We start from the raw sequence: 18,039 nt of genomic DNA, 5'->3' as shown, positions 1-18,039 counted from the left end.
CTACTGACAAGCATGCTTATAATGCAGCTCCCTCTTCAAATGCATATTTGCTCCCTGCAGCTGTGCTTGCGTGTTTGCTTTTCTACAGCGCCGTCCCGACAATCTGGGCGTTGATAGTGTAGCAACTTTCCCCAGCCAGCATTCCATGTTTCTTGGAAAGGAAGAGTGATCAGCTGGCTGACTCAACTAATAAATACAAGAAAGAGATACCCAGCCGTCGTCCTCGACCACCACCGAGTTTCGTCCCCCTCTCCCCCCCCCCCCCCCCCCCGCTCTTTCCTCTGTCCCTTTCCTAGTGCACTCGGAGTGAGTTTGCGCGGCCCTCAGCGCCCCCCAAGCCGGCCTCGTGTGATTTCGGTGCGGATAGAAGCTCGCATAAGTCTGTGCTCTGTCGGCAGCGTGGAACTGTGTGTGCGTGTGTGTGTATTTATGTACTACAAAGTGTCACCATGAGGACGTCCTGGGTGCTATTTTTTATTCTTCTGGCTGCACTCCGATATTCTTGGCCCTGGCTGCCTTTCACCTCGACGCTGTCCGAATGGCTGGGGGCGACGTTGATAATGACCTGCGCCGCGCATTGCCTGGCCCGGTTCCTGTGGCGTCGACTTTTCGTCAAGCTGGTCAACGGAGATGGCAGGGCCGTACTCATCACTGGTAAGAGTGTAGCTGTGAGCTACTGTATGTGAACGCAGTAACTGAACTAAGTATAAATAGATGTATATCTACAAGATATATAACAATCTAGACATGAATATACAGTTTGTAACTTTGACTCTTTCAGGCTGTCTTCCCCATTTTTCTCTCGAAAACTTTTTTGCCGAAACAGTTTGCGCAAGCCTCAGGAAAGACATGTTAGTTATGATCTTTAACGCTTACCGCAAGTGGCATTTTTTGCAGGTATGCAAGAAATTTCGAACAAAGGGCGACAATGACAGAAAACTGTAAAATCGGAACTCAAAAGTTTACAAGAATCAATGTTCGGTGACTGAGGAGAGCGTGTTTTTATTTTTATTTTTTTTGAAGATGCACATGCCCATAAAACGCCGAGAAGGCAATTTTATTGCGGGTGACTGTACTGTGTCTGTATATTATGTGCGGCCACATGATAAATGACCAATTACTCCCTGTGCTTTTCACTGCGTTCATTAAAAAATTTTCCCATTGAAAAACGTGCATTTCCAGAATTTTTGGGTATGATAAACAAATATATAACACAGTCGGGCTAATCTCGCATTTGTTGAGAACTCACAGGAAGCATATTTCGGCATCACTTGTTCTAACACCACTCATCAGTGCATATTTTAGATGGTCGCTTATACGCCAACTCTTTTATTTAGGTGTTTGGAGATCTTTGCAGTTAATAAGATGTTACCTCCTCGGCCCGAGCCGCCGCGGTGGCTCAGTGGTTATAGCGCTCGGCTGCTGAACCGAAAGACGCGGGTTCGATCCCGGCCACGGTGGTCGAATTTCGATGGAGGCGAAATTCTAGAGGCCTGTGTACTGTGCGATGTCAGTGCACGTTAAAGAACCCCAGGTGGTCGAAATTTCCGGAGCCCTTCACTACGGCGTCCCTCATAGCCTGAGTTGCTTTGGGACGTTAAACTGCCATAAACCAAACCAAACCTCCTCGGCCCTGTGCAACGTTGCGATAGACTACGAAACCATTAGTCTCACGTTTGGCGCATGAAATCCTCAGTTGTTTATGTACCATAAAACTCAATACAACACAGACTGCGAAACTATCTTACGCAGGAATGGTTGTGCGAAACAAGGAAAGTATTTTTTCTTATCTCAGTTTGCCGAATAAACTTCTATCAAGTTCATGGGCGTCGTGGTTCAGTCAAAATCAAATAATAATGTTTCCCAGAACTGGTGCACATGGTGACCTTAGACACACCCTTAGGGCGAGGCTTGCCCTTAGACTGCCATAGAAAAACCAATAGAATAGAAAATAGAATAGAATAGAAAATAGAAAATAAAAAAATGCAAGACTGCCGTCGGGTAATCTGCGGATATAGTGATCGTTATAGTGAAATTTTGCGTTATATGAAAAAATTGCGTTCATCAACGGTTTCCCTCCCAAAAATGCTTCTGTCCAGAATAACTGGGTAGGCTTAGATGCTTGTTTTCAAATTGTCCTTCTCATTTTATTTTCTGTTGTGTGACTGGTTCATGTGTTGGTTCTTTTACTTGATCTAATGTGTGCTAGTTTTGACAAATTGTCTTTTGAGGCGCACTGAAAACAAAATTTCTATCTCAGGCATTAACTACTCTTTAGCATGGAAGGCGTTTTCTTTCTCCAGCTACCAAGCTTCTGTAATCGCTGCACAAGGTTGGTGGTGATAAATAATTACTCTCTTATTGATTTTATTTTGTTTATTCCATACTGCACGCCTTTTACAGGTCCAAGCAGAGTGGTAAACAGAATAATAGAAATAACCAATGCATCATTCAACAGAAACATGCAACAATGAGTCATACCAGTCTGTTAGTTCTGGGAAAAAAATGAAAACACGATACATCCGTCCGTGCAAAATAAGGGGCTGGTGAATTCGGATGATGGTGTCGAGCAAGCCTGGAGGTTGAACGAGACAGATAGACAGATAAGATATACAAATCTACCCCATTCACGGGAGATTTCTCTGGACATTGGACACATTATCTCTCTGTAAACTGTCCTTAGTCTCGGAGCGGGTAGTTTTCTTCGGGATCGCGAGAGAAAAGAGTGGCGTTTTATCCGGGTAAGATCAAAACGGGTGAAATTGCTCAGGACAATATTCGTTCGGTGAACCGTTGTCGGTCAGCTCAAATCCCTTCTTTGCCGGCTAAGGAGCTCAAGGCCAATGTGCGTAGCCCAGACGAGTGGAATGTATTAAGCACTTCGAAGTAAGCGTGCTCAACACGAGGAAGCCGAAACGGGTCGAGGTCGAAGTTCGCCGCTTCGACGTCGGCGAAGTCGTTCCGATAGAAAGGCGCCCTTGAGGAAGTAAAATGGAGTGAAAGTGTCACGGGCTGAGATAAGTGGTCAAGGCTAGCCGGTTTCGTTGCTTGTGATTGCTTCACGGAAGTACAACACCGCATGTGACTGCTGCTTCCATTTATTTATTTATTTATTTATTTATTTATTTATTGTTTTATTTATTTATTTATTTATTTATTTGTTTATTTATTTACTTATTTATTCATTTATTTATTTATTTTCTTTATTTATTTCACCCTCAGAGAATCTACAGGCATTGCAGAGGAGAGTGGGCAGAAAATTTCACAGAAAACAATGTTCGAAAAGAAAAGAACGGGTACGTAAAGTTTATTAATCCTGTGTATACAATACTAGCTAAGGCAAAAAAAAAACATTAGTGGAGAACAAAACAGCCAGAGTTTATACAACGGTAGGTAAAGCTTTACGAAAGTTATGTAATAGATACAATTTCATTGCGAAGATCGTTCCAATCTTTGGAAGTACGGGGAACAAATGAGCGTAAGAAAGAAGCTGTTTTGCATAAGGGGATGACAACTTTGTGGGGATGATTACTGCGACGCGATATGTAACAGGGTCTATGAAAGAAATTATAGTGTAGGCTGGAATGATAATATAACTTGTGAAATGGGCTTAGCCGACAAACCTTTCGTCGCGAAGCCAAAGACTGAAGGCTCAGATTAGCTTTCATTTCCGTTATACTTGCTCCTCGGTTGTAGTTCGAAAGAGTAAAACGAGCGGAGGTATTTAAGTAATTAAGTAGTTATGCCTAAGATCACAAACTTCTTTTGAGTATTCCAGCTTCGGACGCATTAATGTTTTATAAAGAACTGATTTCAAGGTAGATGATGCGCGAGAAAAGTTACGTCGCAGACAACCTAAAGTTTTGTTTGAGATGTTTGCGTTGAGATCAAAAAGATGTCCGCATTAGCCGGAAGTACGTCATCAAGCGTGAATTTGTCGCGAACCGACTAGTGCGAAAAGGAACGCTTGCCATAGGAAAAGCACGCACTTGTGACGACATTTTCTCTGCGTTTGTGTCTGCGGTGAATTCACTTAGGGGGCTTCAGTCGAAGCTGTGTTGCCAGTATGCTCTTTACGCGTTAGTTTTGTTGATACATGCTATACACCAGCAAATTTAGTGCCAGATGCACACCGCCAAACTGGTGCTTGCGTTGCAGACCTTTTGATATTCTCATTTCCCATGGAAGCGCTTTATCTCCTCTTTTGTTCTACTGGAAATGTCACTGTCGCAAGCTTGTCATGGACAAATCGACGATGAGCTTAGACAGTGTGAATGCAATACACGTGCGTAGGCAAGAAGTATTGGTAAAAGTCAGCTACACCGAGCTGGCATTTAAATATTAGTGTGACGAAACGTAAAAAGTAGATATATTATTCGCGAAAGAGCTTGAGTGAGAACCACTTACCTTGAAAGACTATAGCCCTCTTGTTTCAGTCGCATGTTCTCTCTTCTTTAATACTGCACAAGACATTTGAATGCATTATTCACCTCGTGGTATTCGCTTTTAACAGCTAAATAATTTGGAGCTGAGTTCATTCTCTCGGTCTATTTCGGTTTCATCAACTGAGATATGACTGTGGCCTCTAAGAAGAGTTTAGATAACGTGAGGCTGCAAATAAAACAAAAAGCTACGGTATAACCACTGATACGTTGTTTGTTGCCATTGCGCCTCTTGAAACAGGCTAGCTTCTGTATCGTATGGTGAAATAAAACTGCGTATCAGCGATTATATTGCAGTTTTGTTCATGCCTCAAATGACCTTGGCACTTCGTACACATCGCAGCCGCCTTTCGGTTCATGAAAATGAAATATAGCATCAAGAAAAATGCAGTCTTAAATTAACAGTCGTATGGGAATACAGCGAGGTGATCCATGCATACCTACGCCGAACGCGTTATTTGAAACAAGAATAAAGCACCTGAGGATAACGTTGTGTATTTTTCTTTTGAGGGGTGGCTAGAAGCCACGTAGTAAGGACATTTGTCAAACCCCCTTATGCTGTGTACTGCGCCGTGTATTTATTACGTTGCGCTTTTTTTCTCTACGGCATGCTGTATTGCAACGCTAGGTACTGAGGTGATAAGCAGTAGATGCTAGCAGCACAATTGTTGGCTAAATTTCCGACACTGAGTGCTTGAAAACGCTCTCTTGGCACCCTAGTTACATTATATATAAGGTGAAGGCCGCAAAAAAAGAAGTCGCTGATTTCTTGTGGTATAAAGAGCAAACTCATAACATTTTAAGCATCATGCTTTATTAACTACTCACACAATACTCTATAAAATACGATCCATATGCACACACTCGTGTAACAACGAACATTTATAATGTCCTTTATGCTAAAGACAATTTATTGAGTTGATTGAGGCGCCTGATCTACGCCCAGGTAACCGCTTACTAAACGGCTAGCAGTGCGGTAATTATTTTTTTTTTCCTGAGGTTCTCAAGGTACTTGTTCTTTGGAACACCTTCGGCCTCACTAAATGATTTTCATGTGCCTTTTTCATCGCAGGCTGCGATACAGGGTTCGGAAACATGCTGGCAAAGAGGTTGTCCCAAGAGGGGTTCATGGTTTATGCCGGCTGCCTTGACTCCAACAGCGAAGGGGCCATGGTCCTTAAGAAGAGCCGGAACGTCAAAGTGATGCAGCTTGACGTGACCAAGGACAACCAAGTTGACGAAGCCCTCGACTCGGTTAAGAAGGACCTCGACTCAAATGGTACACGAGTGCTTTCTACAGCCAAATGTGGGGTGTTCAGAGTGGTCAGGATTTTATTGTTCTCAGAAAAAGAGCTTTCGTTTCGTGTGAAATGCTGAATTTGAAAAAAAAAGAGAATTTTTTCTCGTACATATTTGAAATGGCCCGCAAAATCTTGCTCCTGTTCAGCTCTTTGGAGATTGGAGTGCAGTGAATGTGTTTTCAATCCTTCCTTCCAACATGTATAGCAATTCCAGTCGCAAAGGTACAAAACAGCCTGAAAACTTATTCGCCTTAGCAAGCTTATTTCACTACCATAAGCTAAGGTGATCTTGCCACTAATAAGGTAGCAAAGAAGCCTGCTTGACGCTGCATGATTTTGTAACCCGAACTGTCTTTGAAACAAACAAGGCAATTTGAACGCGCGCTATCCAATAATCTATTCAGTACGTAGAAGTGAATTATCACGACATAGCTGTTTCGTGTGTCCACCGAACGGCTAGAATATTGATTGTTTTTTTTTTTCTTACCGCAGAGTCAGAAAGTGCGACTCTTCCTGCTTGTGCCACGTGTTACCCACGTGCTGCGCGTGGCCAACCGTTACCGCTCTTCACACATTAGTTCCCCAGGAAATATTTTATTGTTTCCTTTTCTTTTCCGATCTCTTTGCGTAGGACGCTTCACAAAACCATACTGCATATCGCAGCACTATTCTATGAATGTATGGCTGCTCGGTTAAATATCCACTATCCTCAAGTGACAATCATTTTGATAACCTTGTCTGCTCAACAGCTTAACGAGGGCCTTGGTTCTGGCAGTCTTGATGCCATAGGTAGCATAAGAGGGTTCTCACAAAGCTGGAATCCTGTCCTACCGGCGATGTTATAGTGGCGCCTGGGATACGAGAATCAATCAGTCAGTCAGTTAGTCAGTCACTCAGTCAGTCAGTTAATCAATTAATTAATTACTTAATTAATTAAGCGTTTAATCAATCGAGCAATCAATCAATCGATCTATCGAGCAATCGAGCAATCAATCGATCTATCGATCAATTAATCGATTGATCAATTGATTGAGCAATCAATCAATTGATAGATATATCAGTCAGTCAGACAGTCAATCAATGCCTTTATTTATTCCACAAGAGAAACAAGAGGAAGAGGAGAGCTCAAAGAAAAGGTGGAAGTTTGTACTTGACGAGCTTCGAGCCCCCTATTCACAAGGCATATACAGAGACAGCCAAAAGCACGCATTTTTATACATGCGATACAATAAAGTACACCCAATACAATAAAAAATGCACTCAGGCTTGTGCTACAAAGAACGCTTTTAGCATATTGTTATTAATAGTGCTGATATTAAATCCTTGATCACAAAGATGATTAAGTAGGGCAGGGAGGGCATGACGGAGCATTTGTTCGGATGATTTTAAGCGTGAAAAGAGAATTTTCCAGATTTGGTTGTTGCGTGTATTGTAATGTTTTTTTTTGAAGGAGTTAAGTTTGCACGTGTACGGAGGAAATCCTGCGAGTCATGTTTCTACCGTTTTGCCTGGCGGAGGAATTCCCACTCTCGCCTGTATCGTTGTTAGTGACGCTGTCAAGGTTGGGCTGTACTTTACAGAGATACACTCGAAAATACATCTTGAGGTGGCCCGTGAAGCAGCTCAGTCGGTAGAGCACCGCACGCGACATGCGCAGGTGGTGGGTTCGCATCCCGCCGGGGCGTCTTTGGCTTTTCTGCTACTTTCTGAAAAAATATTTACTCTCTGAACGATTACGAAACTTATTTTTCACCGTTGTCAACGCCGCCATAGGAAAAGAAATTATAGTTTCCTGTATTTTGTTCGGTTCGTTCGTATGTATATATTGGCGGCCCCTCAACTCCGCACGCTCGTCTGCACAATACATGTTATGCAAATGTGTTTCTTGTGCCGGCCTCATCATTAAGACTGCTCAGAATGATAGAGTTATTTCTAGTTGTACAGAACGGAGCTCACCGTAAACATCGAACGATTGTGTGCGCGGCGGTAAAGGAAATTATTGACGAACTAATTACTGGGAAACGTTATTTATGGTAAGAGAAAGAAGATGGACGGAAATTTATAGAGCATTGAAAATGAATCGTCCTTACAGTAATCTATTACAAGAGTCATAGTCCGGCGGTACGTCATGCTCTATAACCAGTTATTACTGAGGACTAGCTTCATAGCGAGGACAGAAAATATCTTCCGTCTATTCTTTTTAACTTGGACGTCTAACTTTATTGTCGGATAGGTTATATGTCACCCTTGGGGCTCATAGGCATGCTAAGGCTGAATCTACTTTGCAGCTGCACGCCTGTGCTTGGTGGGTGCTAATGAGTTATTACTCCCATTGTTACACACCTACTCTCCTTGAGACATTCCCCTAAACATTGGACCAAGCCTTTAGATGAGGACAGAAGAAATCGATCTCATGCATGCCTCAATAACGATGTTGCGCTTAACCTAGGGCGCATTAGGGATTATCGGATTATTGTTCCTCTGCCGTGACCATTTGTCCTTGTCAGCTGTTTATATTTATTTATTTATTTCCTGGTAACTTCTGTTACTTCTTTTGTTAAGGAGAGATAGCAGGGGTGTGTAGGGAATTTGAATGCAACAGCAACACTACGCTATATGGTAAAGTAGTTATTTCTAAAACTGTGCAGTCCTCAAAACATCCACAAAGGCACTTCAGTTAAATCCAATATCAAACGTATTTGATTAGAAAAAACGCGATTTTGAGCAATCCCAGAATGAAAAGAAAGCAATTGTGTTCAACTCGGAGTGATTGGTGAGATAGACACCACAATGCTGGTCGACCCATGCATGATTTTTTGGAAAAATATTAGACGGACTCATGGGTGTCCATGCCACAATGCTTCCAGTGATAAAGCGCCTGCACATGATCACGGTTATATACCTACGATCACAACACTTTTAGTTAAATCTGATTTCCCAGCCATATCCCTCGCTTCACTGCGGATTTCGTGAGGTTGAAAATTATTACGTACAGGGTTTCACAGCTTTAGAGCCTCAGAAGGTCAAGATCTCTATAGGGTGAATAAAAGCGTCGTTCTCGCCCCTGAGGGCCTTGGTATCTTCAAAGGTGTTGTATGTGCCCAGCTAATTGGGTCAAAACAAGAACTTGTGGCCGAGGGAGTTTTTCTCACCAACCCTCTTTATTGCTTTTTTAACCTGAGAACTTCCGACAGCTCCTGAGAACAGAAGTCTACTGAAAAAGACGCAATTTATGTTGTCGAGAGCCGTATCGAAATTGATACAAAAAATTGTTTTTGTGGTGAAAGGCACCGAAGGACTCACGATGCTCTCTGATGTAAGTTTCAGTGGGTCATACGATTTGCTGGCTGTAAATAAGCTAATGTCTGTGTTGATATTTCAAGCTTTGGATCATTGGTTTCATTTCAGGTTTTGAATGCTAATTGTTCACTGCATACACGCAGCGCTGTGGGCGGTGGTGGCCAACGCAGGCATCCCGAATAGTGGCCTAATTGAGTGGATGACCATGGAGAGTATCATCAGGGTCTTCGACGTGAACGTCTTCGGTGTCGTACGGGTCGCCAAAAAATTTCTACCACTTCTGAAAAAATGCGGAGGTCGCATCGTTATTGTTACCAGCTGCTACGGTGAGTCTTATGAACTGTCATCACGTGATGAGGTAAATCTATACTCCTGGGTGACCTTGACGTAATTTGCTTCGAGGAATCGCCAAACATGTGTGACTGCAGAAACTTAGCTTCCTTATCAAACACTTTGGCATGCTATCATTATCTGAAGGCAAAGCTAGCAAATTTAATTGCAGAGTTTTGGTTACATTATGATCTGGCAACAAAACCTCATCCACCTAGCCCCATAGATACTATTGCACTGCAGTTTGCAAGAAGTTGAAAATGAAAGTCTTTTTTTGTTTTCTACTGAAGACTTCTTCAAGCTCAAGCTGTGCCAATCGCATCAGCTCCTGACTAAAAACTTATTCTTTCTGCTTATTGTTCTCTACTTTATGAACTTTAATGCCTCAAAAGCTGACAAGTTTTTTTCTTTCTCAGGTGAAGAAAAACGTGAAACTACTTGCACTTTTACGTCTCAGATTTCGCTAAAATATATTCATCTGAGGGGAACCAGCTATGCGTAGTGCATAAAACATAAGCAAAAAATATGGCCTCAACACTTGAATGTAAAAGATAGGTGCAAAAATACTGCCCACTGTTTTTGTTCGAGGGCCATGCAGTGCGGTCCGTTTTGCAGCTTAAAAGTTCCATATCTCTAATATCTTTATTTTTTAATTTTTAGATTGCTGCCGGCCACCTCTTTGGAAACCACGGCATAAGTGTCACAATGTGCTTAGTCGTGTTTGTGCTATGACAAAGAATAAAAAATTGTGATGGCTGAGAACACAAGCACCGACAAAAGAAACACATAACAAGCAACACACCTAAATGCATTGGCACTCAGCGAGAAATTGGGAGAACATCACGCTGTAGTCACAAACAGGGAACAACAGCTGTTGCAAAATGTTAAGCTGATGGCTACCTCACTTTTTTATTCGGCTACGCGTTCAACCCAGTGATAGTCCTTGGATAAGAACATTTCTGCGCATCCAATCGGCTCTGGGGGTAGCCAGATGTTATTGATTTATTAGAGATTGGTCTGTTGTGTCCTGTTGTAGTGTATTTATGTCTCGAAATCCAGCCTTCCCCGATTGTTAATTACGTTGAACAGGATTTTATGACACTGTAAATTGCGCCGAATTCCAGAGTGCAAATGTTTTGGTTATAAAGGTCGCACATGTACATGTCCGGAAAAAAGTAAGCGGAGCACGCCATCACCTTTTAACGTTTTCCATGCGTTGCCAAATTGAAACTGACAGCCATGGCATGTGCAGGATGCTAGTGGACGCTAGTTCGCTTAATCGTGTACCAATAATGTTTCTTCATCTCTTATAGGAAAGGCGTGATTGCAATTAGAACAGAAGAGCGTGCTTCGTTTAATTTTGTCCGCACCTGTACATTTACCCAGCTTAAATGTCAAAGAAGCCAACAGTCCTCGAAACCAGGGAAAGCCTAGGAGAATTTTTTCACTCTCAGTTATGGTTTATATTAAGAGATAATTAGTAGGTAATCATTTTTTGGAACGAACAATGATTGATTAAAAATCAGGAAAAAAACACTAGCCGCACGTGCACTGACATCGCACAGCACACGAACCCTACTGAGATCGCACAGCACACGAACCGTAAGGAGCCCGTGTGCTGTGCGATGTCAGTGCACACGTCAAAGATGCCACGTGGTCGAAATTAATCCAGAGCACTCCACTACGGCACCTCTTTTTTCCTTTTCTCCTTTCACTCTCTCCTTTATTCCTTCCCTTACGGCGCAGTTCAGGTGTCCGTCGATATGTCGGGCAAATACTGCGCCATTCCCTTCCCCAAAGAGCAATTTTTACAGGCGAGAGCCGAACCCACGACTTCGGTATGTCGCGTATGGTGTCCTAGTAACTGAATTATGCCAACGGCTTCCTACCTTACACTTTCGAGTTCATTATAGTTACGTCCAACGTATGCTGAGAGTGTTCACCAGCGCCACCCTCGTTCATAGCGGTGAAGGTAGAACACCCTGCAACAATACAAGTGCTCAGCCTACGGAGGTCGTGGAGCTCGTATCCTGCTGGGTGCATTAAGTTTTTTTTCTTCCGCTTTCAAATCGTTAATCTTTCATGTAAAATAATGTTTGCACTACAATTTTCTACTAATAATGACCACGAAGTAATAACAAAAATTCTCCTTTGATTTACTAGGTTTCAAAGAACTATTGGTTTCCTTCTTATGTATGTCATTACCAGCCCCGATTTTTCAACCCTGTTGTACTCAATTGCTGTAATCATTATAAAAAAATTAAAGTACACCCTTCTGAATACGTTCTCAGCGCTTAGCATAAGCTTTGATGCGTGTATAAAAAAAGTTAACTAAGCTTTGCTCCTCACCTTTTTTTGACCTTATGATTTTCAGCAACGCTACCAGGGGCTCACTACACGGTAACAAACAATCGCCGTAGGCTGCACGCTTCTGAGAGAGGCAGTACATTTTACAATACCTTATCGGTCCAACATTGGGCCAATGTTGAAACATATTAATAAATGTTGACCATACACATTACTAGATTGAAACCATCCCTTTCCATTAGTGGGCCAACTACCTATGCTGCTTGGGGTAACACTCCAACAAAACAGATCATTAAAAGTGAGACGTTAGTTGCCCATCTAATCCCATAATCATAGCGCAATGGGAGCAAGCTTCCTTGAGTGCATGTCATTACCGTTGCGGGCCACACGTGCGACAGGTGAAGAATGCGTTCCGTGGCGGATAAAGAAAGCACTAGAGGGCCCAGCAACAAGCTCTTCAGTGAATACCGCCGTTCTTGTCGCCCAAAAGCGATAGTAGGGGGCGCTAGAATCCCCGAATACGAAGCACGGCTTCGAGCTTTTCTGGCACAGATCGAAGAAACACTTAATTGCATCTTTTACTCGTGGGCTCCCAGCGACAGAGGCCACGGCGGTTTTTCTTCCCGTAAACTGAAGCTTCATTGCTACCCGTGAAACAAGCTGTACTGGAAGAACATTCGCATATTGTTCGGCACATCTTGGGTAACAAACTCCGCCTGAGGCAGCTTGCTTGCAGTTGCACATGGTTACCTTCAGCAGGTTTAGTGCGGTTGCGTTTAGTAAACCGTACGAAACCCAGCAATTGTCCCAACCATGCGATGTCCAGCAGTGTGCCCAAATACACAGTGCTTGGCACGTATTATAACTTCATTGTTTAGAAAATGAAGAGAAGCCGCGTCATTACCGCATCGTTGCCTGCTGCAGTGCTTCGAAATAATAAGTCGATACAGGCCAACGTCAATCTCTCCTTAGTTCCTCCATAAGAAAGAACTTTCCACATGTTTCTGCTGAATCGCTTCTCAATTTGGAGTCTCTGACCTCACCCCAAACATAATAGCACCAAGCGTTACTGCCTTTGCGAAATTTCAGGCAGCAATGCTTGTTTCAACTTTCCTCAACGATTCTGTGGCCTTCATGTCTCACATATGCTAAGGGGTATGCAAGGAAAAAAATGCGCTTCGCTGTGGGAGCCTTGCGCCGAGGCTGCCAACACGTCAGTGTGGTTGCAAAAATTGGACCGTGACGTCACTGATGAAGGAAAAAGAGGCGCATGGTAAATCAGCATAGTTTGAAATTTTTATAAGAGACTTACCTTCCCTGGATACGTTTCTAGCTGCAAAGCACAAACAGTTCAATACAGCAAATGCGTCCTTAAGCACAGACCTCCCTCTTACTTATCTATTTGTTTATTTATTCAAAATAAACGCGTCACCGCTAGAATAAGAATTAATTAGAAGCAGGCGATGATAGTTTATTTTTTGAAGATGCCTACTAACGCTACACTAGTGGAACAATCTATGTAGGTTACAGTGAAGCCTTACAACCCTGTAAAGCATCCAACAGGCGAGAGCAGTATGGTGAGCATACGATCTGGAAAGAAGCATACGACTTGGGCGATTTAGCAGACGGAAATATGAGCACAAAGTTTTGTCGCCCACCTGTGTGTATGAATAATTACAAGCGCTCTGGACAGACCGAGGGATCTAATGCAGGGCACCAATAGACCCCATTCATACTACGGTCTACTCTAAACTACTCTAAATATTCACCATGTCATTGCGTTGGTTAACACAAAATTATTTTTGGTTCTCTATACAGGGAAGACATGACCGTGTTCGAGCTAGTTTGGCCCGCAGGCATCACAGTGAACTTCCCGTCTGTCCATAATATACTTTATCGCAGGACAAAGAAACCCTAAACAGGCATTAACATCAGGAAGGTGCACTAACATCAGGCTGATAGAGCACGAGAGTTCGCTCGTCATGAAAAAAATCCCCTTCTTCCAACCAAATGCAGCATTGCAGCGATTGCAAAGATCAAAATGACGACCCTTGCCTGACTAGCATAATACTGCGATCCAATACTACAGCAGCAATCAGGTAGGCAGGGAAGCCTTCGAAGCTTAATGCACCGCTAAGAACTCGGAAACGTGTGGGGCGATACCAACCGTGACAGAAAAAAAAGATAGCCTTCCATTCGCTGTGTAATCTTAGATGTGTTTATGGCCCCGTGTCGCATAAAAGCAAGTGTCATCGTCGGCGGCGTTGGCCGCGAGCGGAAAATCCCAAAAGCATTAATAAATAAAGCCGAGTAGGAAACTGGTCGAGTTGGGGAATCGAACCAAGACCTCCGAAGTGCGAGACGAGCACGCTAACCACTCTGCCACGCCAGTTCGATGGTTTGGGATCAACAAAGGCGTGTCTAGTGAATACGGTGTTGTCTTGGAACGGTGCTTTAGAGGCATGTACTGTGGTGTATATTAGTAATTATGAGCATGGAAATTACAGAAGTCGCAGTTAAGAGAGTAGCAAAGTACGCTTCCGCTACTTTTCCTCTTCGCTTGGCGAGCACGTAGCGCCATAAGGCGGCATCCACTACAACCAGTCCCTCCTCCTCCTCCTTCTCGCAACATACGCCACTGCTCTGACAAATAGCGCCCGACGGCAGCGCCTCCTATATGCTCCCTGCGGGAGAATATACAGGAACACTACATATACAAGAACACTAGCGCCTCCCGCTCGTCTCGTTCGGGCGCAGTGGGGCCGTGCGGGGACGCAGGAATCACGCGGTGAGCGGCGAACAACGCAGCGCACATTCCAAAGCGAGTTCACCAAGAAGCCTTGCTGCTTGCTGCCCGTTCGTTCGGCGCGGAAGCTATGCTGGCGTTCGTGGCATCGGATTTTTAAAGAACGATGTGCCGACGAACTACGACTGTAACTTGAGTCCCGCGCGTTTCGGCAAGGCGCCTGACACCGCTGCTAAGTGGTTTGCCGCTCCGCCCATCCGTTTCACCGTACGTAGCGTTAGCAGCATCAGGTTCACGCGGCGTCGAAGGCGTTGGCCGTGGGCAAAAAATCCCAGAAGGATTAATAAATAAAAAAGATGAGCAAGTTGGTCTAGGTAGGGGATTCATAACCTATTACGCTATCGCGTCATACCCTCAAGGCGGAGCTTAAGTGTCCTTTCCAATTTTTTTTATTTCAGCGCACCGAAAAGTTCTTAAAATGTACGAGTGATTTACCCCAGAAAACGTATTTCCAGGTTTCTGCACATTTCCACTGGCCACAGCATACTGTATGTCAAAATATGCTGTGGTGTCTCTTGTCGATGGCCTGAGAAGAGAGCTTCACGGCAAAGGAGTCGATGTTATTGCCATTGAGCCTACTCTCTACAAGTAAGTTAAGTGGCCGTTATACTTCTCTTTAGTGAATATTTTCGACGTAGACCACTTGTGCAGTGTGTGGTAAATTTTTATCACATTATGGCAGTGTTCTTTCTTCGTCTGAGCCGAATCGATTTCAATTTACCAGGGCGGACAAGTCAGTCTTGCTAGCAGGCACAGAGCCAGAACTTAGGAGGTCTGAAAGCAGTGCATAGTACGGAGGGCATTAGGGAGATATTTTTGTAGTGTGGCGTAATGCTGTTTTTGCATCAATAGAATCTTTAGATCTCCGCAGAAATCTATTTCACGATTATAGCATTTAACCTCAAGAATTGGGCCTTTTAAACTTTAAAGGCAGCCTGAAATGAATTCAGTAGAAACATTCTAGTGAAACATATCTGTAGAGGCGCTCTTTGTGGTTATTCGGGTCAAATTTGCAAGCCCTGCTCAGACCCTATAACTTAGATATAATTTTGAACGATAGCTGCTCGCAGTAGCTCGCAACCGATTAGGGCGACACACCTCACCGCGCGCTCCTACCTCGATGACGTCAGTGGCCAGAAGGACCACTCTTCAAGCTCGCCCCGTCTGCCCACTGACGTCATCAACGTAGGAGACGCGCCGTGAGGTGTGTCGCCTTAATCGATTGCGAGCTACCGCGAGCAGCGATTTTTTTTAATTGTTTCTATATTATAGGGCCTACGCAGAGCTTTAAAATTTAACTCGAACACCCATAATAACCACCCCTACAGATCTACTGCACAACAATATGCCCATCGAAATCATTTCAGGGCCCTTTAAGAATTCGAACCTTTCAATTCTGTTTATTTCGTCTCATGGTGTTGCATTCGGGTGCCCGCAACTTTGTTTTGCCCAGTACTGGCATCAACAGCAACGTTGGATCACAGCGAGCAGTCGAGAAGGATTTGAAGAAGCAAGCACCGGAAGTGGTCGATGATTATACGGAGGCAGAAGTGCAGGGCTGGTTGAAGACGGCTACAAACTTCTACGCCTACTCCATGCGCGAGAACACCAACGAGGTCGTGGATCAGATGGTTGCAGCTGTGAGGGAGACGGACCCCAAGACTTGCTACCCGGCCACTGGTCCATTGGAGTACGCATCCCTCTGCGTCCTTAGAACTTTACCCAACGAAGCAGTTGACTATGTCATCGTGGTCACGAGAAAAATCGTCAACCTCCTCACCTGAACAGTGTTTCTAAGTTCTGTGAACTGTAAAATGAAACGAAACTCGCTATGGACATCGTGGCTCGTGACCGACGGTTGTGATGGAAGGTAAAAAAAAAACCTACGAAAACTCTAATGCTTGCCCTTAAAACTAAATGTTGACGACATAGCGCGTTCTGCTCCTTTTTTTTCATTTTATTCGTTTTCATTCTCAGTTGTGACTGATTACTAATCCACAATTCCATTACTGATCACGCTCATCTAATACAATCACAATTGCAGATCACATTACCGATCATCAATAAACAATCACAATTATTGATTACCAATTATTATCTAGGTTACACTGCATGGCGTACGGCGCCACTATACATGCTCATAAACATACGCACCATTTGTTTCAGTGCAGTGAGGGACCATAACACCGCCTTTTCACTTTTCATTCCGCGCAATTTCTTTTGCGTAATTAGCATATTTATGTTAGGTTTTATTTTATTAGTTACTACACCGTCAGTGCAGATCTCAAACACACGTTGCTGTGCCCCTCACTAGGTGCCCCTCTAAAACGCTCGAATCAGCAACTCTGTGGCCTATGCGTTGCGTGCCCACTTGCACGCCGAGGGCCTGGGTTCGAAACCAGACCCTACGACTTACACAGGACGACGACCAACGTCGGATTTTCAGCAGAAAGAGCTCCGTACGCTATTGCGTAGCGAGCGAGAAGCGTGACCTGCCGATGCCAGCTAGGCAAAATATGTGTTAGTCACCAATGCGCGTTTTCGAGCATGTAACGGAACTACGATATGAAGCTGAAGCCTAAAGTCTACTAGAACCACAAAGGAACTACGACAGACATGACACTGGGCGTCAGTTCGTAGGGTGAATCTTACTGTGCTACTGAAATGCCTAGCGTTTATAACGACAGACTCGGTTTTAATTACAACCACTAGTGGCTGTAATTAAAACCGAGTCTGTCGTTATGAGCTGTTTGGTGCTATCATTTACACAGACTATAGGCCTTTAATTTCTTTTTTCCGTCTATATCAGTCACATCCACTGAATGCCGGCGCAGCCTAATGTAAAAACTTGTCTCGCCTTCGGAGTGCGCACGTCATGGTGTTAAACGCATGAATCATCATTGTAATCAATATGCTCCTGGTACACAGAGCGTAAATTGTCATTGATTTTTTTTTAGAGACGTTTGCGTTGTGACCACTCGGTTACAAAAGTATGGTTGAAATACTATTCCCTGGTTTAAGTTAAAGGACAAAAGTTGACGCACCTTCAGTTTGAACGCGATGGCGTTAAGGCTGCCGTTGTGCACAAAATCCGGCGTCGTAGTCAGCGTTATGACCGAAAAATTGAGCTGAGTAGGGCTGCGCAGGTGGCCACTCTATCCATCCAGAGGGTCCACCCTACGGCGAACCTGCGGCGAAACATTTTGCTCGGCCTTGCGCAACCTGCCGTGGTCTAAAAATGGGCCGGCCACGTGACTTCGTCACGTTATTCTATGTCCCACGACCTTGCGGCGTCATCACAACTTCCCTACCGGATTGGTCCCAAACTGCCCACCGTAGCAACTGGCAGTTAAATTAATGACTTGTCGCGAGAGGTTGCCCGGAAAAAGAAACCTGGGTCTCAGAAGCTCCATCAATGGCATCAAGTGCCACCGCAGGGCTGTGGCGCTTCGCTTAACCGCTGCACCACTGCGCCTGGATTGGGATGAAGACTCCCAGGGATCTATGAGTGTAAAGGATCGATCTACCAATTCCATTTATATGGGCATTAACC

The 18,039-nt window shown here is 44.0% G+C and overlaps 1 protein-coding gene across 1 annotated transcript; it reads left to right on the top strand.

The window, feature by feature from the left end:
* Window positions 1–316: 316 nt before the first annotated feature.
* Window positions 317–17,190, top strand: LOC144104554 (short-chain dehydrogenase/reductase family 9C member 7-like). Its single transcript, XM_077637639.1, has 5 exons — window positions 317–654; window positions 5,515–5,721; window positions 9,187–9,369; window positions 14,942–15,074; window positions 15,940–17,190. The coding sequence occupies exons 1-5, from the start codon at window positions 450–452 to the stop codon at window positions 16,268–16,270; spliced, it is 1,059 nt and encodes a 352-aa protein (XP_077493765.1). The 5' UTR covers window positions 317–449; the 3' UTR covers window positions 16,271–17,190.
* The last annotated feature ends 849 nt before the right edge of the window (window positions 17,191–18,039 follow it).

This window comes from Amblyomma americanum, chromosome 9 (genome assembly GCF_052857255.1).
Source record: "Amblyomma americanum isolate KBUSLIRL-KWMA chromosome 9, ASM5285725v1, whole genome shotgun sequence".
Lineage (NCBI taxonomy): Eukaryota > Metazoa > Arthropoda > Arachnida > Ixodida > Ixodidae > Amblyomma > Amblyomma americanum.
Note: the sequence above shows the minus strand (reverse complement) of the source record. Positions and strands in the feature narration are given on the sequence as shown.